Source organism: Salvelinus alpinus, chromosome 4 (genome assembly GCF_045679555.1).
Source record: "Salvelinus alpinus chromosome 4, SLU_Salpinus.1, whole genome shotgun sequence".
Lineage (NCBI taxonomy): Eukaryota > Metazoa > Chordata > Actinopteri > Salmoniformes > Salmonidae > Salvelinus > Salvelinus alpinus.
Genome location: NC_092089.1, coordinates 17,599,840 through 17,623,888, shown reverse-complemented (window position 1 = coordinate 17,623,888; position 24,049 = coordinate 17,599,840). Strand labels below are relative to the sequence as shown.

Sequence of the window (24,049 nt, the reverse complement as noted above, 5' to 3'; positions counted from 1 at the left end):
AAAGTTACTATTTCACTGGCTGTACTCTATTCCTAAAGTTACTATTTCACTGGCTGTACTCTATTCCTAAAGTTACTATTTCACTGGCTGTACTCTATTCCTAAAGTTACTATTTCACTGGCTGTACTCTATTCCTAAAGTTACTATTTCACTGGCTGTACTCTATTCCTAAAGTTACTATTTCACTGGCTGTACTCTATTCCTAAAGTTACTATTTCACTGGCTGTACTCTATTCCTAAAGTTACTATTTCACTGGCTGTACTCTATTCCTAAAGTTACTATTTCACTGGCTGTACTCTATTCCTAAAGTTACTATTTCACTGGCTGTACTCTATTCCTAAAGTTACTATTTCACTGGCTGTACTCTATTCCTAAAGTTACTATTTCACTGGCTGTACTCTATTCCTAAAGTTACTATTTCACTGGCTGTACTCTATTCCTAAAGTTACTATTTCACTGGCTGTACTCTATTCCTAAAGTTACTATTTCACTGGCTGTACTCTATTCCTAAAGTTACTATTTCACTGGCTGTACTCTATTCCTAAAGTTACTATTTCACTGGCTGTACTCTATTCCTAAAGTTACTATTTCACTGGCTGTACTCTATTCCTAAAGTTACTATTTCACTGGCTGTACTCTATTCCTAAAGTTACTATTTCACTGGCTGTACTCTATTCCTAAAGTTACTATTTCACTGGCTGTACTCTATTCCTAAAGTTACTATTTCACTGGCTGTACTCTATTCCTAAAGTTACTATTTCACTGGCTGTACTCTATTCCTAAAGTTACTATTTCACTGGCTGTACTCTATTCCTAAAGTTACTATTTCACTGGCTGTACTCTATTCCTAAAGTTACTATTTCACTGGCTGTACTCTATTCCTAAAGTTACTATTTCACTGGCTGTACTCTATTCCTAAAGTTACTATTTCACTGGCTGTACTCTATTCCTAAAGTTACTATTTCACTGGCTGTACTCTATTCCTAAAGTTACTATTTCACTGGCTGTACTCTATTCCTAAAGTTACTATTTCACTGGCTGTACTCTATTCCTAAAGTTACTATTTCACTGGCTGTACTGTATTCCTAAAGTTACTGGTGCAATGAATGTTTAGCTTTTTGGTTCCTCTCCAGGTTTCTTCCTTTCTTCTCGGGAGTTTTTCCTTGCCGCTGTGCCGCTGCTCACTAGAAACACAATCTTACCTGTTCTGATCTGAATAAATGGACAATCAAAATGAGCTGGTTGATTAGTATGGTGTTTATTACACAAAGGGAAATGTTTTATATGCTATCCCAAAGACAAAAGGTTTAAGTGTCAAAAGGAATACCAACTTTAAAAAAACGAAAAACATTTTTTTCCCCAATTTTAATCTTATCTCGTCACTGCAACTCCCCAAGGGGCTCGTGAGGTCGAAGGTCGAGTCATACGTCCTCTGAAACATGACCCGCCAAACCGAGCTTCTTATTAACACCCGCCCGCTTAACCCAGAAGTCAGCCGCACCAATGTGTCGGAGGAAACACCGTTCAACTGACTACCATGGTCAGTCTACAGGCGCACGGCCCGCCACAAGGAGGCGCTAGAGCGCGATGAGCCAAGTATAGCCCCCCCGGCCAAACACTCCCCTAACCCGGACGACACTGGGCCAATTGGGCACTGTCCTATGGGACTCCCGATCACGGCCGGTTGCGATACAGCCCGGGATCGAACCCAGGTCTGTAGTGACACCTTAGACCGCTGCGCCACTCGGGAGGCCCCATGGATACCAACTTTTATCTCTCATTAATATCAATAGGCTAGGTTATATCAATGACCTTTGTCTAGTTCCTATAAGGCTACATGTTTATCTACAGGTTAAAGTACTACTGGTTTCTGTCTTAGTATAAAGGTCTAATGTCCACATCAACAACCTTCGACCGACTCGATGACATCACAGCACGGCGGCGAGACCTCTCCTGCTCTTCTTGAACTCGCACACGTAGTACATGGTGATGTCACACTCCACCTGGTTCCAGGTGCCTGTGGGGGATTACAATCAGGAGGACTAGTGGAAGTGTTGATGGTGGCGTCCCCCCCTCTTTGCTCAGACGTTGCCGACGCATCCCAGGTCTCACTACACCTGGTTCCTCTCTAGGTTTCTTCCTAGGTTCCTGCCTTTCTATGGAGTTTTTTCTAGCCGCCGTGCTTCTACACCTGCATTGCTTGCTGTTTGGGGTTTTAGGCTGGGTTTCTGTACAGCACTTTGAGATATCAGCTGATGTACGAAGGGCTTTATAAATAAATTTGATTTGATTTGATTTGGATAGGTATTTATGAAGTATCGGCTGACTACATTCATTACGTCATAGCAATCTGGTACCAGACGGCACGGTCGATGACGTGGCACGCAACCATTGGCTGATACGTGCAACGTCTGAGCAGGGGAACACACAGCCGATATCTCAACTCTGAAATGGTACTAAGTCCAATAGTATTTATTGGTTGGTTGTGTCTAAAGTGGCACCCTATTCCCTAGCTTGATGCACTACGTTTGACCAGAGTAGTGCATCACCATAGGGCAGAGAATAGAGTGCCATTCCAGTGTTGCTCATTGATATCTAGAATTAGAATTAGGACTAGTCAATCGTAGTGAGTACATGTTAAAATGTCTTGCCATACCTGTGCTGACCATCTTCACACAGCTGGTGTTGGAAGGGGCCCCTGATGGCTCCTCTAGGCCCCAGGCCGTATAGTTCCTCACTGGGGTCAGGTCTGCGTAAACAGGCCCTCCCCCATTCTGCCCAGCCTGCAGCCCGATGAAGACCTGGGTCAGGCCAGCCTGGGTGACGTAGTCTGCTATCAGGGTGTTGGTGTCTGTTGTTTTGGGCATGGCGAGCATACCGCCCCTCAGCTTACAGTTTATCAGAGCCTCTCTGTACTTTCTGGCCTCTTTCACAATCAGGTAAAATTTCTCCTCCGTTTCCTTAATGCCTAAAATGACTGAATATGACATATGAGATGTAATAAGTTGGAGTCTAAACTCCTTATTCATTCAATCCAAGTCAAAACAATATTTTTGTTGTGTTGTGGAAGGCCAGTTTGATTTACGTTGTGCTACACATTGGCTGAGATTTTCTTATTTTAGTTAAATAGTTTTCTAATGATCTGACCTGAAATGATGATTTAAGCAGAATACAATGACTTACCATTTTTCACAAACTTGACTGCATTCTTCAGCTTTCTGACATTGATGTCCATCTGTCCAACGACCTTCCTGTACCTCCCACAGTCACATGTTGTTCCTGTCAGACATGCTTGTATTCAGGTACGACATGTGTCTCACAATAAACATCATTCTGTTTCAGGAAATCTCTCTTTGAAACTAGGCCAGTCCACAATGTGAAGACACAACATTGTATGATAGTGACTTGGAAGTACTATCTCCAGTGAAACATACAGCACCAGTCCAAAGTTTGGACAAACCTACTCGATCAAGGGTTTTTCTTTGTTTTTTACTATTTTCTACATTGTAGAATAATAGTGAAGACATCACAACTATGAAATAACACATGGAATCATGTAGTAACCCCCAAAAAGTGTTTAACAAGTCAAGATATATTTTAGATTCTTCAAGGTAGCCACCCTTTGCCTGATGACAGCTTTGCACACTCTTGGCATTCTCTCAACCAGCTTCACCTGGAATGCTTTTCCAACAGTCTTGAAGGAGTTCCCACATACCCAGAGTGGTTTGGAAATATACATGAACAAAGAACGAGGCTAAATAATGAACGAGCTCACCTGCGTTCCCTTTCAGTCCAGACGGTCCATCAACTCCTGCTTCTCCTGCGTCTCCTGGAATTAACATGCACAGTTACACGACATATAAGGGACAGCAGCATAGTCCAGGGAGGATAGAGACCAGCCATATCCATTCTGCTGAGTAGATGTCTGCTTCAGGATGGAAACTAGTTGCACTGGTAAGATATCACCACTAGACAGCAGCACTCCACAGTGCTTCACTTCATAGAGCAGAGATGTGGCATAAGGTGATTCAACCTCTCTGTACAGTAGATGCTCTACCTCCTAACTGACAGGAAGGTGATTCAACCTCTCTCTACAGTAGATGATGCTCTACCTCCTAACTGACAGGAAGGGAATCAACCTCTCTCTACAGTAGATGCTGCTCTACCTCCTAACTGACAGGAAGGGGAATCAACCTCTCTCTACAGTAGATGCTCTACCTCCTAACTGACAGGAAGGGGAATCAACCTCTCTCTACAGTAGATGCTCTACCTCCTAACTGACAGGAAGGGGATTCAACCTCTCTCTACAGTAGATGCTGCTCTACCTCCTAACTGACAGGAAGGAGAATCAACCTCTCTCTACAGTAGATGCTGCTCTACCTCCTAACTGACAGGAAGGGGAATCAACCTCTCTCTACAGTAGATGATGCTCTACCTCCTAACTGACAGGAAGGGAATCAACCTCTCTCTACAGTAGATGATGCTCTACCTCCTAACTGACAGGAAGGTGATTCAACCTCTCTCTACAGTAGATGCTCTACCTCCTAACTGACAGGAAGGGGAATCAACCTCTCTCTACAGTAGATGCTGCTCTACCTCCTAACTGACAGGAAGGTGATTCAACCTCTCTCTACAGTAGATGCTGCTCTACCTCCTAACTGACAGGAAGGGGAATCAACCTCTCTCTACAGTAGATGCTCTACCTCCTAACTGACAGGAAGGGGAATCAACCTCTCTCTACAGTAGATGCTGCTCTACCTCCTAACTGACAGGAAGGGGAATCAACCTCTCTCTACAGTAGATGCTGCTCTACCTCCTAACTGACAGGAAGGGGAATCAACCTCTCTGTACAGTAGATGCTCTACCTCCTAACTGACAGGAAGGGGAATCAACCTCTCTCTACAGTAGATACTGCTCTAACTCCTAACTGACAGGAAGGGGATTCAACCTCTCTCTACAGTAGATGCTGCTCTACCTCCTAACTGACAGGAAGAGGATTCAACCTCTCTCTACAGTAGATGCTGCTCTACCTCCTAACTGACAGGAAGGGGATTCAACCTCTCTCTACAGTAGATGCTGCTCTACCTCCTAACTGACAGGAAGGGGAATCAACCTCTCTCTACAGTAGATGCTGCTCTACCTCCTAACTGACAGGAAGGGGATTCAACCTCTCTCTACAGTAGATGCTGCTCTACCTCCTAACTGACAGGAAGGGGATTCAACCTCTCTCTACAGTAGATGCTGCTATACCTCCTAACTGACAGGAAGGGGATTCAACCTCTCTCTACAGTAGATGCTCTACCTCCTAACTGACAGGAAGGGGATTCAACCTCTCTCTACAGTAGATGCTGCTCTACCTCCTAACTGACAGGAAGGTGAATCAACCTCTCTCTACAGTAGATACTCTACCTCCTAACTGACAGGAAGGGGAATCACACCTGTACACTAGGTGTTTTACCTCCTAACTGTCAGTTTATAAATTAGGGGAAGTAAGTAGATGACCAACACAACACAGGTTATGTTTATGACAGTTAGACTACCCGGAGGGCAATAATGTGTAGGTGTCACATTATTGTGTAACAAAATAGCTCAAGGATCTGAGATTTTCACTGAGATTGATTTGAAGGCTTTTCTCTTGACTTGATACAGCTTCATGAAATACCCTATATTTTCCACAGTTACCTGGAACAATAGTACCAGGATAATGATTTTATATAACCCAAATATGGATATTTTTTCATTATTGTTAGGCCTTATCCTACTAAGTTGATAATGGCATTATGTGCCTGCTAAGTGAGGTCTGAATTTCTGTAGGTCTGTCAAAGCATTACAGACAGGATGGACCAGACTCTTTCTGTAGGGGTGTCAAAGCATTACAGACAGGATGGACCAGACTCTTTCTGTAGGTCTGTCAAAGCATTACAGACAGGATGGACCTGACTCTTACTGTAGGGCTGTCAAAGCATTACAGACAGGATGGACCAGACTCTTTCTGTAGGGCTGTCAAAGCATTACAGACAGGATTGACCAGACTCTTGATGAGGCCTTGAGGTTTACGTACATGTTACTTCAGAGACATGTACGTGTCTCTGAAGTAACACAAATGACAATCACAAATCACAAATGACACCTTATTCCCTATATAGTGCACTACTGTTGACCAGGCTCTGGTAGAAAGTAGTGCACTACTGTTAACCAGGTTCTGGTAGAAAGTAGTGCACTACTGTTAACCAGGTTCTGGTAGAAAGTAGTGCACTACTGTTAACCAGGTTCTGGTAGAAAGTAGTGCACTACTGTTAACCAGGTTCTGGTAGAAAGTAGTGCACTACTGTTGACCAGGCTCTGGTAGAAAGTAGTGCACTACTGTTGACCAGGTTCTGGTAGAAAGTAGTGCACTACTGTTGACCAGGCTCTGGTAGAAAGTAGTGCACTACTGTTGACCAGGCTCTGGTAGAAAGTAGTGCACTACTGTTGACCAGGCTCTGGTAGAAAGTAGTGCACTACTGTTGACCAGGCTCTGGTAGAAAGTAGTGCACTACTGTTGACCAGGTTCTGGTAGAAAGTAGTGCACTACTGTTAACCAGGCTCTGGTAGAAAGTAGTGCACTACTGTTAACCAGGTTCTGGTAGAAAGTAGTGCACTACTGTTGACCAGGCTCTGGTAGAAAGTAGTGCACTACTGTTGACCAGGCTCTGGTAGAACGTAGTGCACTACTGTTGACCAGGCTCTGGTAGAAAGTAGTGCACTACTGTTGACCAGGCTCTGGTAGAAAGTAGTGCACTACTGTTGACCAGGCTCTGGTAGAAAGTAGTGCACTACTGTTGACCAGGTTCTGGTAGAAAGTAGTGCACTACTGTTAACCAGGCTCTGATAGAAAGTAGTGCACTACTGTTAACCAGGTTCTGGTAGAAAGTAGTGCACTACTGTTAACCAGGTTCTGGTAGAAAGTAGTGCACTACTGTTGACCAGGCTCTGGTAGAAAGTAGTGCACTACTGTTGACCAGGCTCTGGTAGAAAGTAGTGCACTACTGTTGACCAGGCTCTGGTAGGAAGTAGTGCACTACTGTTGACCAGGCTCTGGTAGAACGTAGTGCACTACTGTTGACCAGGCTCTGGTAGAAAGTAGTGCACTACTGTTGACCAGGCTCTGGTAGAAAGTAGTGCATTACTGTTGACCAGGCTCTGGTAGAAAGTAGTGCACTACTGTTGACCAGGCTCTGGTAGGAAGTAGTGCACTACTGTTGACCAGGCTCTGGTAGAAAGTAGTGCACTACTGTTGACCAGGCTCTGGTAGAAAGTAGTGCACTACTGTTGACCAGGCTCTGGTAGAAAGTAGTGCATTACTGTTGACCAGGCTCTGGTAGAAAGTAGTGCACTACTGTTGACCAGGCTCTGGTAGAAAGTAGTGCACTACTGTTGACCAGGCTCTGGTAGAAAGTAGTGCACTACTGTTGACCAGGCTCTGGTAGGAAGTAGTGCACTACTGTTGACCAGGCTCTGGTAGAAAGTAGTGCACTACTGTTGACCAGGCTCTGGTAGAAAGTAGTGCACTACTGTTGACCAGGCTCTGGTAGAAAGTAGTGCACTACTGTTGACCAGGCTCTGGTAGAAAGTAGTGCACTACTGTTGACCAGGCTCTGGTAGAAAGTAGTGCACTACTGTTGACCAGGCTCTGGTAGAAAGTAGTGCACTACTGTTGACCAGGCTCTGGTAGAAAGTAGTGCACTACTGTTAACCAGGCTCTGGTAGAAAGTAGTGCACTATATAGGGAATAGATGGCATTTGGGATGTACACAGGGTTTCAAGGAGGACATAATGGTTTAGCTCTCAGTAAACACGTTCCTGACACCTAAATATGAGTCCCTTCCAAGCTGATCACGTTGACGACCGTGGAAAATAATTCTCTACTAGCAGACCTGAGTTCAAATACTATTTGATACTAATACTAAATACTATTAACAGTACCATCACTTTATTGGTCAATTGCACACAAGGTCCAACGGAACTTTGACTTCTGATTTAACCCCTCAGAAAGACACACACACACACACACACACACACACACACACACACACACACACACACACACACACACACACACACACACACACACACACACACACACACACACACACACACACACACACACACACACACACACACACACACACACATACCGGTTTTTTTTGAGAGGGGAGCTGTTTTTGTGGGGGGTTAAGTGCCTTGCTCAAGGGCACAAAGGCATCTAGGCAAATTCTTTATCTGTGCTTGATTGAGCTTGCCTGGCTTAATATACCGATAGAATAGTCCCAACACTGTTACCCCTGTCCATCTGATACTACAACCAGGCCAGGCTAGAACACTGTTACCCCTGTCCATCTGATACTACAGGCCAGGCTAGAACACTGTAACCCCTGTCCATCTGATACTACAGTTAGGCCAGGCTAGAGCACTGTAACCCCTGTCCATCTGATACTACAGGCAGGCCAGGCTAGAGCACTGTTACCCCTGTCCATCTGATACTACAGCCAGGCCAGGCTAGAGCACTGTTACCCCTGTCCATCTGATACTACAGCCAGGCCAGGCTAGAACACTGTAACCCCTGTCCGTCTGATACTACAGCCAGGCCAGGCTAGAACACTGTTACCCCTGTCCATCTGATACTACAGGCAGGCCAGGCTAGAGCCCTGTTACCCCTGTCCATCTGATACTACAGGCAGGCTAGAACACTGTTACCCCTGTCCGTCTGATACTACAGGCAGGCTAGAACACTGTTACCCCTGTCCGTCTGATACTACAGGCAGGCCAGGCTAGAACACTGTTACCCCTGTCCATCTGATACTACAGGCCAGGCTAGAACACTGTAACCCCTGTCCGTCTGATACTACAGCCAGGCCAGGCTAGAACACTGTTACCCCTGTCCATCTGATACTACAGGCAGGCCAGGCTAGAGCCCTGTTACCCCTGTCCATCTGATACTACAGGCAGGCTAGAACACTGTTACCCCTGTCCGTCTGATACTACAGGCAGGCTAGAACACTGTTACCCCTGTCCGTCTGATACTACAGGCAGGCCAGGCTAGAGCACTGTTACCCCTGTCCATCTGATACTACAGGCAGGCCAGGCTAGAGCCCTGTTACCCCTGTCCATCTGATACTACAGGCAGGCCAGGCTAGAGCACTGTTACCCCTGTCCGTCTGATACTACAGGCCAGGCTAGAGCACTGTTACCCCTGTCCGTCTGATACTACAGGCCAGGCTAGAACACTGTTACCCCTGTCCATCTGATACTACAGGCAGGCCAGGCCAGAGCAAATAATCAAAGAATGGAAAGATTTAAAATACTATTTGAACCCAGGTCTGTTTAATAGATGCATCAACAACCCAAGTTGAAGGGTTTAATGGGGTGAGAGGCTGAATACATTGGATAAAAACTAAACAAGTACCTGTTTATGTAAAACAAACTTGATGAAGGTCTCTCCCAGGTAGTTTGGGTCTGGCAGTGTGTCTCTGTGGCTACGCTCTAAATGGCACCCTATTCCCTGTATAGTGCACTACTTTTGACCAGCCCTATGGGTAGTAGTGCACTACTTTTGACCAGCCCTATGGGTAGTAGTGCACTACTTTTGACCCAGTCCTATGGCTGAATAGGGTGCCAGTAGAGACATGGCCTCTGTATCATTGGCCTGAGATGCAGCCAGAACAGTTTTCTTCTCCGTAAAGCAGACTGTTTCTCAGTCAGTCTGATTACTAAATGATTACCTTTGTCTCCAGCAGAACCCATCTTCCCCATCCGGCCCACCTCTCCTTTATCTCCGAGCTCCCCTGTCAGACCTGTGAGAGAGGGAAGGAGAAGACTGGTGAACTGCCAGACCAAAGAATATTGTAAATAGGTAGGGAGTTTTTTTGGTCTGTTTCTTTATTGCTGTTTTCTTATGGTTTTGTATGGCAGTTAGACTACTGATGGAATGTAAAGAGAGAAACTAAAGGCCAGAGAGAGAGAGAGAGGGGAGGGAGAGGGGGAGAGAGAGAGAGGGGAGGGAGAGGGAGAGAAGGTGGAGAGAGAGAGAGGGGAGGGAGAGGGAGAGAGAGAGAGAGGGGAGGGAGAGAAGGTGGAGAGAGAGAGAGGGGAGGGAGAGGAGGAGAGAGAGAGAGGGGAGGGAGAGAGAGAGAGAGAAAGAGAGAGGGGAGGGAGAGGGGGAGAGAGAGAGAGGGGAGGGAGAGGGAGAGAAGGTGGCGAGAGAGAGAGGGGAGGGAGAGGGGGAGAGAGAGAGAGGGGAGGGAGAGGGAGAGAAGGTGGAGAGAGAGAGAGGGGGAGAGAGAGAGGGGGAGGGAGAGGAGGAGAGAGAGAGAGGGGAGGGAGAGAGAGAGAGAGAGAGGGGAGGGAGAGGGGGAGAGAGGGAGAGGGAGAGAAGATGGAGAGAGAGAGAGGGGAGGAAGAGGGGGAGAGAGAGAAGGGAGGGAGAGGGAGAGAAGGTGGAGAGAGAGAGAGGGGAGGGAGAGAAAGGGGGAGAGAGGTGGAGCGTGAGAGGCGGGGAGAGGGTGGCGAAATAGAAAGAGGGGGAGATGAAGAGGGGAGAGAGAGAGACCCAACCAAATCATGAGAAAACAAAAAGATAATTACTTGACACATTGGAAAAAAACAGTGCAAACTGGAATGCTATTTGGCCCTAAACAGAGAGTTCACAGTGGCAGAATACTTGACCACTGTGACTGACCCAAACTTAAGGAAAGCTTTGACTATGTACAGACTCAGTGAGCATAGCCTTGCTATTGAAACAGGCCGCCGTAGGCAGACATGGCTCTCAAGAGAAGACAGGCTATGTGCACCCTGCCCACAAAATGAGGTGGAAACTGAGCTGCACTTCCTAACCTCCTGCCAAATGTATGACCATATTAGAGACACATAGTTCCCTTAGATTACACAGATCCACAAAGAATTCGAAAAACAAACCCAATTTTGATAAACTCCCATATCTACTGGGTGAAATACCACAGTGTGACATCACAGCAGCAAGATTTGTGACCTGTTGCCACAAGAAAAGGGCAACCAGCGAAGAACAAACACCATTGTGAATACAACCCATATTTATGTTTATTTATTTTCCCTTTTGTACTTGAACTATTTTCACATCATTACAACTCTGTATATAGACATAATATGACATTTGAAATGTCTTTATTCTTTTGGAACTTGTAATGTTTACTGTTAATTTTTATTGTTTATTTCCCTTTTGTTTATTATCTACTTCACTTGCTTTGGCAACATTAACATATATTTCGAGAGATTTTTATGCGGAATCTGCTTTTTATGCCAGAGCTGCTCTGCCAGGATCAAAATGAGTATTTCCTCAGGAAATATACAGCTGCAAATGGATAGTAGTTGAAATAATAACTGATGCAGGACCCCCTTCCCAATAGCCTGTACCACACATGAACCATGAATTCAGCCATGTCCATTTTGATTGAATTGTAATTATTTTGTATCTTCACAGATTGTGTAAAGCTTTTTTTTTTTTCAGGTTGTGAGATCTCATGGTGTTTTTCCTACGTTTGGGTTTTGTTCAGCCTGGCATATGTACAGCTCAAGTATTTTAGTCATCATCATTTTTCAGGACAATCATTTCAACATAATTTCAGCTGACTGAATACACCATTTTTTTTTAAAGGAAAGATCCTAACACACGGAAACATTTCTCAACATGGAACATCATCATTATGGTGTCTGCTTTCTTATTCTAGCAGGTGGGACATTTAAAATTATAGGCTGAACGTGAAGAGATTGTTTGATTTAGTCAGTAACAGTCATTATAGAACTGGTTGTTTGGATCCTGGATGCTGATTGGACGAGCAGCGTTCCAAGCCGTGTTGTATTGGCGGTCACAGACACACCTATACCTGATCAACGCGTCCCTCTGAAAAGTATCACTGCACCTCCATAAGACTATCCTTATCGTGTTGCTGTCCGAATCATCTCTTGGTTTTATCCCAACTCGCACATTATTTCCCCTTGCTTCCAGCCTAGCATTTAGTTTGGTACAGCGGGGGATAATATACGCCTCGCTGTCTGCCTGTCAGACCTCGGAAACAGTGTTAAACTTTTTAATTTAGTTCTCTGTAGTACCACATATAGTGAACGGTGCCCAGACGAGACTAGACAACTTTCTCTGAGCCAGTGGAAATCACCCATCAACGTCAGTATCATGGACATATCCAAGTAAATGCCAATAGATCAAAAAGCTCAAACAAAGGAAAATGCAGTTTGTGTCCTGTTATTCAAGGTTCAATGTTTTGACGTGACTGAGTTGAAGTTAGCTAGCTATCTAGCAAGTGACAAGAACGTTAGCTATACAGCCTGCATAGCAACCATTTTATTTAGAACGGATGACCAGTCCTTTTGCATAGCAACTATGCAAAAATCATTTACAACTGGGTCACATCTGTAGCAACATGACCAAAATAACTAACAACCAGATTATTCTGGTGGAATAATTCAAGTGTATGTAATGACTTATCCAAATAACGTTTTAATGAAAATATGTAACCATTGTTATTTTAGATATGTCGGTAAGAATTTTAAAGGCAGTGGCTTATCGCATGGAGCCAAACAATACCATTTACCTGCTGTGACTGCAGTCATTATATAGCACTGCCTCTTGCACCTTATTACTTGATTATCCACTACTTTATACAGGTCTAATTATTGACATTTTCTCACTGATATTGCCAGTTTAACCGGCAATCAGAAGATGTCATTCTCTCATTTCACTTCCCCCTTTTCAAAGGCCAGCCGTTGTAACTTGTCTAATGACTCTCCTTCTCCCAGGTGCTGAAGGCACCAGCAGCTGATGCAGGACCCGATGGTTAGTAACCCTCTATAAGCCCCATGTACATTTTAAAGTAACTCTAACATCTCTTAATAAATGACCTGTAAAGGAAACTTTGATCAAGCTGAATATTTACTGTAATGTCATGTAATGGATTTATGAAGCATTACTTTATGGTGAACATACATCAAATCCAACCTAACAACAAACATACAGGAAACCAACATACATCAAATCCAACCTAACAACAAACATACAGGAAACCAACAAGTCAACAAGTTTTATTTGTTCTTTCTTTTTTGTTGTAAATGACTCCAACGGTCCTGGCTGACATTTGTCTCTGTCTGTTGGTCCGATGATAGAGGTGTGTGTTTGTGAAAGAGGCCAGCCAGCCAGAAGTTCATTTATCACCTGGCCCTGCCTCCTACCTCCACCTCCCACAGAACATACATGGTGCTCCCGCCGACCGCTGGCCGCCATCCTGCAGCAGCAGCAATTAACACGTCTGCTCTGATGTGACTTCCTTCAAGGAAAAGCCCAGAGTAAGGCTCACGGAGGCTGTCTGGTCTGGCCCAGGCTACTCCACTGTAACTCAGCTCACTGCCGGTGACAATTAAACCTCACTCACTCACGTCAGTCAGACACAGTGCTGCTTCTGAATCTAGAAAGACTGGGGGGATAGCTAGTCTGTTCTGCTTCTGAATCTAGAAAGACTGGGGGGATAGCTAGTCTGTTCTGCTTCTGAATCTAGAAAGACTGGGGGGATAGCTAGTCTGTTCTGCTTCTGAATCTAGAAAGACTGGGGGGATAGCTAGTCTGTTCTGCTTCTGAATCTAGAAAGACTGGGGGGATAGCTAGTCTGTTCTGCTTCTGAATCTAGAAAGACTGGGGGGATAGCTAGTCTGTTCTGCTTCTGAATCTAGAAAGACTAGGGGGATAGCTAGTCTGTTCTGCTTCTGAATCTAGAAAGACTGGGGGGATAGCTAGTCTGTTCTGCTTCTGAATCTAGAAAGACTGGGGGGATAGCTAGTCTGTTCTGCTTCTGAATCTAGAAAGACTGGGGGGATAGCTAGTCTGTTCTGCTTCTGAATCTAGAAAGACTGGGGGGATAGCTAGTCTGTTCTGCTTCTGAATCTAGAAAGACTGGGGGGATAGCTAGTCTGTTCTGCTTCTGAATCTAGAAAGACTGGGGGGATAGCTAGTCTGTTCTGCTTCTGAATCTAGAAAGACTAGGGGGACAGCTAGTCTGTTCTGCTTCTGAATCTAGAAAGACTGGGGGGATAGCTAGTCTGTTCTGCTTCTGAATCTAGAAAGACTGGGGGGATAGCTAGTCTGTTCTGCTTCTGAATCTAGAAAGACTAGGGGGATAGCTAGTCTGTTCTGCATCTGAATCTAGAAAGACTGGGGGGATAGCTAGTCTGTTCTGCTTCTGAATCTAGAAAGACTGGGGGGATAGCTAGTCTGTTCTGCTTCTGAATCTAGAAAGACTGGGGGGATAGCTAGTCTGTTCTGCTTCTGAATCTAGAAAGACTAGGGGGATAGCTAGTCTGTTCTGCTTCTGAATCTAGAAAGACTGGGGGGATAGCTAGTCTGTTCTGCTTCTGAATCTAGAAAGACTGGGGGGATAGCTAGTCTGTTCTGCTTCTGAATCTAGAAAGACTGGGGGGATAGCTAGTCTGTTCTGCTTCTGAATCTAGAAAGACTGGGGGGATAGCTAGTCTGTTCTGCTTCTGAATCTAGAAAGACTGGGGGGATAGCTAGTCTGTTCTGCTTCTGAATCTAGAAAGACTGGGGGGATAGCTAGTCTGTTCTGCTTCTGAATCTAGAAAGACTGGGGGGATAGCTAGTCTGTTCTGCTTCTGAATCTAGAAAGACTGGGGGGATAGCTAGTCTGTTCTGCTTCTGAATCTGAATCTAGAAAGACTAGGGGGATAGCTAGTCTGTTCTGCTTCTGAATCTAGAAAGACTGGGGGGATAGCTAGTCTGTTCTGCTTCTGAATCTAGAAAGACTGGGGGGATAGCTAGTCTGTTCTGCTTCTGAATCTAGAAAGACTAGGGGGATAGCTAGTCTGTTCTGCTTCTGAATCTAGAAAGACTGGGGGGATAGCTAGTCTGTTCTGCTTCTGAATCTAGAAAGACTGGGGGGATAGCTAGTCTGTTCTGCTTCTGAATCTAGAAAGACTGGGGGGATAGCTAGTCTGTTCTGCTTCTGAATCTAGAAAGACTGGGGGGATAGCTAGTCTGTTCTGCTTCTGAATCTAGAAAGACTGGGGGGATAGCTAGTCTGTTTTGCTTCTGAATCTAGAAAGACTGGGGGGATAGCTAGTCTGTTCTGCTTCTGAATCTAGAAAGACTGGGGGGATAGCTAGTCTGTTCTGCTTCTGAATCTAGAAAGACTGGGGGGATAGCTAGTCTGTTCTGCTTCTGAATCTAGAAAGACTGGGGGGATAGCTAGTCTGTTCTGCTTCTGAATCTAGAAAGACTGGGGGGATAGCTAGTCTGTTCTGCTTCTGAATCTAGAAAGACTAGGGGGATAGCTAGTCTGTTCTGCTTCTGAATCTAGAAAGACTGGGGGGATAGCTAGTCTGTTCTGCTTCTGAATCTAGAAAGACTAGGGGGATAGCTAGTCTGTTCTGCTTCTGAATCTAGAAAGACTGGGGGGATAGCTAGTCTGTTCTGCTTCTGAATCTAGAAAGACTAGGGGGATAGCTAGTCTGTTCTGCTTCTGAATCTAGAAAGACTAGGGGGATAGCTAGTCTGTTCTGCTTCTGAGTCTAGAAAGACTAGGGGGATAGCTAGTCTGTTCTTCTTCTGAATCTAGAAAGACTAGGGGGATAGCTAGTCTGTTCTGCTTCTGAGTCTAGAAAGACTAGGGGGATAGCTAGTCTGTTCTGCTTCTGAATCTAGAAAGACTAGGGGGATAGCTAGTCTGTTCTGCTTCTGAGTCTAGAAAGACTAGGGGGATAGCTAGTCTGTTCTGCTTCTGAATCTAGAAAGACTAGGGGGATAGCTAGTCTGTTCTTCTTCTGAATCTAGAAAGACTAGGGGGATAGCTAGTCTGTTCTGCTTCTGAGTCTAGAAAGACTAGGGGGATAGCTAGTCTGTTCTGCTTCTGAATCTAGAAAGACTAGGGGGATAGCTAGTCTGTTCTGCTTCTGAATCTAGAAAGACTAGGGGGATAGCTAGTCTGTTCTGCTTCTGAATCTAGAAAGACTGGGGGATAGCTAGTCTGTTCTGCTTCTGAATCTAGAAAGACTAGGGGGATAGCTAGTCTGTTCTGCTTCTGAATCTAGAAAGACTAGGGGGATAGCTAGTCTGTTCTGCTTCTGAATCTAGAAAGACTGGGGGATAGCTAGTCTGTTCTGCTTCTGAATCTAGAAAGACTGGGGGATAGCTAGTCTGTTCTGCTTCTGAATCTAGAAAGACTAGGGGGATAGCTAGTCTGTTCTGCTTCTGAATCTAGAAAGACTAGGGGGATAGCTAGTCTGTTCTGCTTCTGAATCTAGAAAGACTGGGGGATAGCTAGTCTGTTCTGCTTCTGAATCTAGAAAGACTGGGGGATAGCTAGAGTCTGTTCTGCTTCTGAATCTAGAAAGACTAGGGGGATAGCTAGTCTGTTCTGCTTCTAAATCTAGACAGACTGGGGGGATAGCTAGTCTGTTCTGCTTCTGAATCTAGAAAGACTGGGGGGATAGCTAGTCTGTTCTGCTTCTGAATCTAGAAAGACTGGGGGGATAGCTAGTCTGTTCTGCTTCTGAATCTAGAAAGACTGGGGGGATAGCTAGTCTGTTCTGCTTCTGAATCTAGAAAGACTAGGGGGATAGCTAGTCTGTTCTGCTTCTGAATCTAGAAAGACTAGGGGGATAGCTAGTCTGTTCTGCTTCTGAATCTAGAAAGACTGGGGGGATAGCTAGTCTGTTCTGCTTCTGAATCTAGAAATACTGGGGGGATAGCTAGTCTGTTCTGCTTCTGAATCTAGAAAGACTGGGGGGATAGCTAGTCTGTTCTGCTTCTGAATCTAGAAAGACTGGGGGGATAGCTAGTCTGTTCTGCTTCTGAATCTAGAAAGACTGGGGGGATAGCTAGTCTGTTCTGCATCTGAATCTAGAAAGACTGGGGGGATAGCTAGAGTCTGTTCTGCTTCTGAATCTAGAAAGACTGGGGGGATAGCTAGTCTGTTCTGCTTCTGAATCTAGAAAGACTAAGGGGATAGCTAGTCTGTTCTGCTTCTGAATCTAGAAAGACTGGGGGGATAGCTAGTCTGTTCTGCTTCTGAATCTAGAAAGACTGGGGGGATAGCTAGTCTGTTCTGCTTCTGAATCTAGAAAGACTAGGGGGATAGCTAGTCTGTTCTGCTTCTGAATCTAGAAAGACTAGGGGGATAGCTAGTCTGTTCTGCTTCTGAATCTAGAAAGACTGGAGGGATAGCTAGTCTGTTCTGCTTCTGAATCTAGAAAGACTGGGGGGATAGCTAGTCTGTTCTGCTTCTGAATCTAGAAAGACTGGGGGGATAGCTAGTCTGTTCTGCTTCTGAATCTAGAAAGACTGGGGGGATAGCTAGTCTGTTCTGCTTCTGAATCTAGAAAGACTGGGGGGATAGCTAGTCTGTTCTGCTTCTGAATCTAGAAAGACTAGGGGGATAGCTAGTCTGTTCTGCTTCTGAATCTAGAAAGACTGGGGGGATAGCTAGTCTGTTCTGCTTCTGAATCTAGAAATACTGGGGGGATAGCTAGTCTGTTCTGCTTCTGAATCTAGAAAGACTGGGGGGATAGCTAGTCTGTTCTGCTTCTGAATCTAGAAAGACTGGGGGGATAGCTAGTCTGTTCTGCTTCTGAATCTAGAAAGACTGGGGGGATAGCTAGTCTGTTCTGCATCTGAATCTAGAAAGACTGGGGGGATAGCTAGAGTCTGTTCTGCTTCTGAATCTAGAAAGACTGGGGGGATAGCTAGTCTGTTCTGCTTCTGAATCTAGAAAGACTAAGGGGATAGCTAGTCTGTTCTGCTTCTGAATCTAGAAAGACTGGGGGGATAGCTAGTCTGTTCTGCTTCTGAATCTAGAAAGACTGGGGGGATAGCTAGTCTGTTCTGCTTCTGAATCTAGAAAGACTAGGGGGATAGCTAGTCTGTTCTGCTTCTGAATCTAGAAAGACTAGGGGGATAGCTAGTCTGTTCTGCTTCTGAATCTAGAAAGACTGGGGGGATAGCTAGTCTGTTCTGCTTCTGAATCTAGAAAGACTGGGGGGATAGCTAGTCTGTTCTGCTTCTGAATCTAGAAAGACTGGGGGGATAGCTAGTCTGTTCTGCTTCTGAATCTAGAAAGACTGGGGGGATAGCTAGTCTGTTCTGCTTCTGAATCTAGAAAGACTGGGGGGATAGCTAGTCTGTTCTGCTTCTGAATCTAGAAAGACTGGGGGGATAGCTAGTCTGTTCTGCTTCTGAGTCTAGAAAGACTGGGGGGATAGCTAGTCTGTTCTGCTTCTGAATCTAGAAAGACTGGGGGGATAGCTAGTCTGTTCTGCATCTGAATCTAGAAAGACTGGGGGGATAGCTAGAGTCTGTTCTGCTTCTGAATCTAGAAAGACTGGGGGGATAGCTAGTCTGTTCTGCTTCTGAATCTAGAAAGACTAGGGGGATAGCTAGTCTGTTCTGCTTCTGAATCTAGAAAGACTGGGGGGATAGCTAGTCTGTTCTGCTTCTGAATCTAGAAAGACTAGGGGGATAGCTAGTCTGTTCTGCTTCTGAATCTAGAAAGACTAGGGGGATAGCTAGTCTGTTCTGCTTCTGAATCTAGAAAGACTGGGGGGATAGCTAGTCTGTTCTGCTTCTGAATCTAGAAAGACTGGGGGGATAGCTAGTCTGTTCTGCTTCTGAATCTAGAAAGACTGGGGGGATAGCTAGTCTGTTCTGCTTCTGAATCTAGAAAGACTGGGGGGATAGCTAGTCTGTTCTGCTTCTGAATCTAGAAAGACTGGGGGGATAGCTAGTCTGTTCTGCTTCTGAATCTAGAAAGACTGGGGGGATAGCTAGTCTGTTCTGCTTCTGAATCTAGAAAGACTGGGGGGATAGCTAGTCTGTTCTGAGTCTAGAGTATTGAGTGCTTATATAGGCATTTACCTTCAACTGGGGGGGTTTACATACCTTTATCTCTGGGGACTGACTGCGTTGGCAGTGGTGGAAAAATGGTGATACTTGAGTAAAAGTAAAGATACCTTAATAGAAAATGACTCAAGTAAAAGTGAAAGTCACCCGGTAAAATACTACTTTAGTAAAAGTCTAAAAGTATTTGGTTTTAAATATATTTAAGTATCAAAAGTAAATGTAATTACTAAAATATACTTAAGTATCAAAAGTAAAAGTACAAATAATAAAAAATTCCTTATATTAAGAAAATTAACAATTTTCTTTTTTATTTTATTTACGGATAGCCAGGGGAACACTTCAACACTCAGACATCATTTTCAAACAAAGCATTTGTGTTTAGTGAGTCTGCCAGATCAAAGGCAGTGGGAATGACTATGGATATTTTCTTGATAAGTGTGTGAATTGGACCATTTTCCTGTCCTGCTAAGCATAAAAAATGTAACGAGTACTTTTGGGTGTCAGGGGAAATGTTTGGAGTAAAAAGTACCAAATTGTCTTCAGGAATGTAGTGAAATAAAAGTTAAAATTGTCAAAATTATAAATGATAAAAGTACAGATACCCCCAAAGCTACTTAAGTAGTACTTTAAAGTATTTTTACTTAAGTACTTTACACCACTACGCGTGGGAGTATACAAAACACCTCAGCTCACTTAGATGTTAACAAACTCTGTTTAGATGCTCTGTTTAAAACCGTCCAGACAACAATTTAAAAACGATTTAAAAAGGATCAGTAGAACATGCCGGTGAGTTGAATCAACTCTCTGGCTTTTATACCACTTCCTTTTAATTCCTCAATGATTCATGTATTTTAATATTAAACCAATAAAAAATATATAAGGAGGAACCTAGTAGTCCTGGTGGTCCGGTCTTTCCCAGCCGTCCCTGGTCTCCCTCGTCTCCCCCTTCACCCAGGTCTCCTGTTAGGAGAGGAAGAAAAGTTGAGAGGAGATTCAGCAACTCTCGGAGGCCAATGGAAGTCAATAAAAAAGCTTCTTTATTGTTGCACGTAAAACCAATGTGTTTTGGCTTTTGGCCTTCAAGGTTTTTTTTACATAAATAAAAAAAAACGTGATGCTTTTATACATTTCAAAATGGCCTCCGATGAACTCAGAGACCAATCACAACGAGGGGAAGAAAAAGCATACAACCCATTTTATAACAATGCAATAAATATGTCAAGCAAACTACAGAGAGAAGAGAATGACAATAGAGACAGAGAGAGGTCTGTTCAGTGGACTGAAAGGGTCTCATTTGACCTGAGAAAACCTGACTCAGTAGTGCCTTGGCTTTCCTGTGCGTGGTTTACAGGTTCACTGACTTCAAGACAAACCATAGCCGTTCTTTCTCAGTCCATATAGACAGTACTGTTTGGGATGGGTCTTATCTAAATAAACTCCCCTATTGTGGAGCAGCTGTTTCAATACAGACAGGCAGCCAGACAGTCATAGTGGCCACTTCTCTGGCGCTAGCAAATAGCACGCAAAACAAAGTGAAACATTTCCTTGTGTATATTTTATAATTACTCATACAGTATATACTCCCCCTAAAATCCCCAACTAAGTATTACCTCTACTGTCTTAGAGTGTTAGTTATAGTCCAAGCTACACAGCCAACACCGTGTTAATACTGCACAACACTACAACAGTAGCAGCCTCTCATACCAACCATGTCTTGAGGCTGTTGCCCCAATAAAGGAGATGGAAGTGACTGTACTATTTCAACACATGGCTATTGTTTAATAGCAGCAGGGTCTCTGTAGGGAACAAGCTACTGTTGTAGTAAAACAACAAAACACATTGTTTACTTGTAACATCATGGTCTCTGTAGGGAACAAGCTACTGTTGTAGTGAAACAACAAAACAGCAACCGAGGCATGCTACCTCCATTAACCAGGCTGTATCACAACCGAGGCATGCTATCTCCATTAACCAGGCTGTATCACAACCGAGGCATGCTATCTCCATTAACCAGGCTGTATCACAACCGAGGCATGCTATCTCCATTAACCAGGCTGTATCACAACCGAGGCATGCTATCTCCATTAACCAGGCTGTATCACAACCGAGGCATGCTACCTCCATTAACCAGGCTGTATCACAACCGAGGCATGCTACCTCCATTAACCAGGCTGTATCACAACCGAGGCATGCTACCTCCATTAACCAGGCTGTATCACAACCGAGGCATGCTATCTCCATTAACCAGGCTGTATCACAACCGAGGCATGCTACCTCCATTAACCAGGCTGTATCACAACCGAGGCATGCTATCTCCATTAACCAGGCTGTATCACAACCGAGGCATGCTATCTCCATTAACCAGGCTGTATCACAACCGAGGCATGCTATCTCCATTAACCAGGCTGTATCACAACCGAGGCATGCAATCTCCATTAAACCAGGCTGTATCACAACCGAGGCATGCTATCTCCATTAACCAGGCTGTATCACAACCGAGGCATGCTATCTCCATTAACCAGGCTGTATCACAACCGAGACATGCTATCTCCATTAACCAGGCTGTATCACAACCGAGACATGCTATCTCCATTAAACCAGGCTGTATCACAACCGAGGCATGCTATCTCCATTAACCAGGCTGTATCACAACCGAGGCATGCTATCTCCATTAACCAGGCTGTATCACAACCGAGGCATGCTATCTCCATTAACCAGGCTGTATCACAACCGAGGCATGCTATCTCCATTAACCAGGCTGTATCACAACCGAGGCATGCTACCTCCATTAACCAGGCTGTATCACAACCGAGGCATGCTATCTCCATTAACCAGGCTGTATCACAACCGAGGCATGCTATCTCCATTAACCAGGCTGTATCACAACCGAGGCATGCTATCTCCATTAACCAGGCTGTATCACAACCGAGGCATGCTATCTCCATTAACCAGGCTGTATCACAACCGAGGCATGCTACCTCCATTAACCAGGCTGTATCACAACCGAGGCATGCTACATCCATTAACCAGGCTGTATCACAGCCGAGGCATGCTACCTCCATTAACCAGGCTGTATCACAACCGAGGCATGCTATCTCCATTAACCAGGCTGTATCACAACCGAGGCATGCTATCTCCATTAACCAGGCTGTATCACAACCCGAGGCATGCTACCTCCATTAACCAGGCTGTATCACAACCGAGGCATGCTATCTCCATTAACCAGGCTGTATCACAACCGAGGCATGCTATCTCCATTAACCAGGCTGTATCACAACCGAGGCATGCTACCTCCATCAACCAGGCTGTATCACAACCGAGGCATGCTACCTCCATTAACCAGGCTGTATCACAACCGAGGCATGCTACCTCCATCAACCAGGCTGTATCACAACCGAGGCATGCTATCTCCATTAACCAGGCTGTATCACAACCGAGGCATGCTATCTCCATTAACCAGGCTGTATCACAACCGAGGCATGCTACCTCCATTAACCAGGCTGTATCACAACCGAGGCATGCTATCTCCATTAACCAGGCTGTATCACAACCGAGGCATGCTACCTCCATTAACCAGGCTGTATCACAACCGAGGCATGCTATCTCCATTAACCAGGCTGTATCACAACCGGCTGTGATTGGGAGTCCCAGCGTCGTCCCGGGTTTGGCCGGTCTAGGCCATCATTGTAAATAAGAATTTGTTCTTAACTGACTTGCCAAGTTAAATAAAGGTTAAATAAAACATTTTAAAATAAAAATGAACCACCTGGTTTAACATGGTGCAGACAGATCATGCTATCTCCATTAACCGCCTGGTTTAACACGGTGCAGACAGATCATGCTATCTCCGTTAACGGCCTGGTTTAACATGGTGCAGACAGATCATGCTATCTCCCTTAACGGCCTGGTTTAACATGGTGCAGACAGATCATGCTATCTCCATTAACCGCCTGGTTTAACATGGTGCAGACAGATCATGCTATCTCCATTAACCGCCTGGTTTAACATGGTGCAGACAGATCATGCTATCTCCATTAACCGCCTGGATTAACATGGTGCAGACAGGCTTTAGATCATCATTTGTTTTGCATAACATTGAATTTGCATAACATATCTATTAAATGGCAAATGGCAATATCTATGATGAGGTTTCCAAAATGTTTTTCGAGCCCTGACAATTCCCAAGCTCTTACATAACATCAGACGGATTGCTGTACTGTGGAGAAACACCAGATAGTTCTAAAATCCTTTAGAAAGCCTGCAGATGGAAGATTGAAAACATCACCTTTAGATCCTGGCAGAATAGTGTTGGAACAGACTTCGACCGCATTAAGAGAATCAAAGATAGTTGAAAGAACAGAGAGCACCAGGAGCCTCCTGCTGAAGTCGTGATGTTTCATGTCCTTTAGTATGAGGATTCAATACAGCACAAGGACCATACCGTATGTTTTAGACCCAGAGCTGGGTTCTATCTCTGTTTACCAAACGTTATCACTTCACTGGCATGCTGTCAGACAACATTATCCAGGCTAGCTAATTAGCCAGGGTAGGAAGGGGACACATGCTTTCTCACTCTTGTATCTGGAATTTGAGTGAACAAATTAGTGACTATCTTTGCAAAGTTGTATTTGCCCCAGGATTATGTTATATCAATGTATTATTACTACTGTTATTGATTGTGTTTTAGTTTATGTAGTGTCCATTAGGAGTGTCTCTGACAGTATGTAGTGTCCATTAGGAGTGCCTCTGACAGTATGTAGTTTATGTAGTGTCCATTAGGAGGGTCTCTGACAGTATGTAGTTTATGTAGTGTCCATTAGGAGGGTCTCTGACAGTATGTAGTTTATGTAGTGTCCATTAGGAGTGTCCATTAGGAGTGTCTCTGACAGTACGTAGTTTATGTAGTGTCCATTAGGAGTGTCCATTAGGAGTGTCTCTGACAGTATGTAGTTTATGTAGTGTCCATTAGGAGTGTCTCTGACAGTATGTAGTGTCCATTAGGAGTGTCTCTGACAGTATGTAGTTTATGTAGTGTCCATTAGGAGTGTCTCTGACAGTATGTAGTGTTCATTAGGAGTGTCTCTGACAGTATGTAGTTTATGTAGTGTCCATTAGGAGTGTCT

At 44.5% G+C, this 24,049-nt stretch overlaps 2 protein-coding genes across 3 annotated transcripts in view; one reads left to right on the top strand and one right to left on the bottom strand.

Annotated features, from left to right (window-relative positions):
* Positions 1-24,049, top strand: part of LOC139572906 (tumor necrosis factor receptor superfamily member 11B-like) — a 173,479-nt gene that overhangs the window by 50,931 nt on the left and 98,499 nt on the right. The window lies entirely within an intron of this gene.
* Positions 1,241-23,384, bottom strand: LOC139572907 (collectin-10-like). Of its 2 annotated transcripts, none has more exons than XM_071395768.1 (7): positions 23,212-23,384; positions 19,815-19,886; positions 9,763-9,834; positions 3,777-3,830; positions 3,185-3,280; positions 2,658-2,852; positions 1,241-2,018 (listed from the first exon to the last, which is right to left on the bottom strand). In XM_071395768.1, the coding sequence occupies exons 1-7, from the start codon at positions 23,324-23,326 to the stop codon at positions 1,930-1,932; spliced, it is 693 nt and encodes a 230-aa protein (XP_071251869.1). In that variant the 5' UTR covers positions 23,327-23,384; the 3' UTR covers positions 1,241-1,929. The 2 variants fall into 2 exon arrangements, with proteins under 2 accessions (XP_071251869.1, XP_071251868.1); XM_071395767.1 differs by having other exon boundaries at positions 2,658-2,978; positions 23,212-23,368.

Excerpts from the sequence above, each read along its gene's own strand:
- LOC139572907 (XM_071395767.1), bottom strand. The coding sequence starts at position 23,326 with ATGAAACATCACGACTTCAGCAGGAGGCTCCTGGTGCTCTCTGTTCTT. Across the intron at positions 3,281-3,776 it reads TGGACTGAAAGGGAACGCAG|GAACAACATGTGACTGTGGG; the intron begins GTGAGCTCGTTC and ends CATGTCTGACAG. Across the intron at positions 2,019-2,657 it reads TGTGAAGATGGTCAGCACAG|GCACCTGGAACCAGGTGGAG; the intron begins GTATGGCAAGAC and ends AATCCCCCACAG.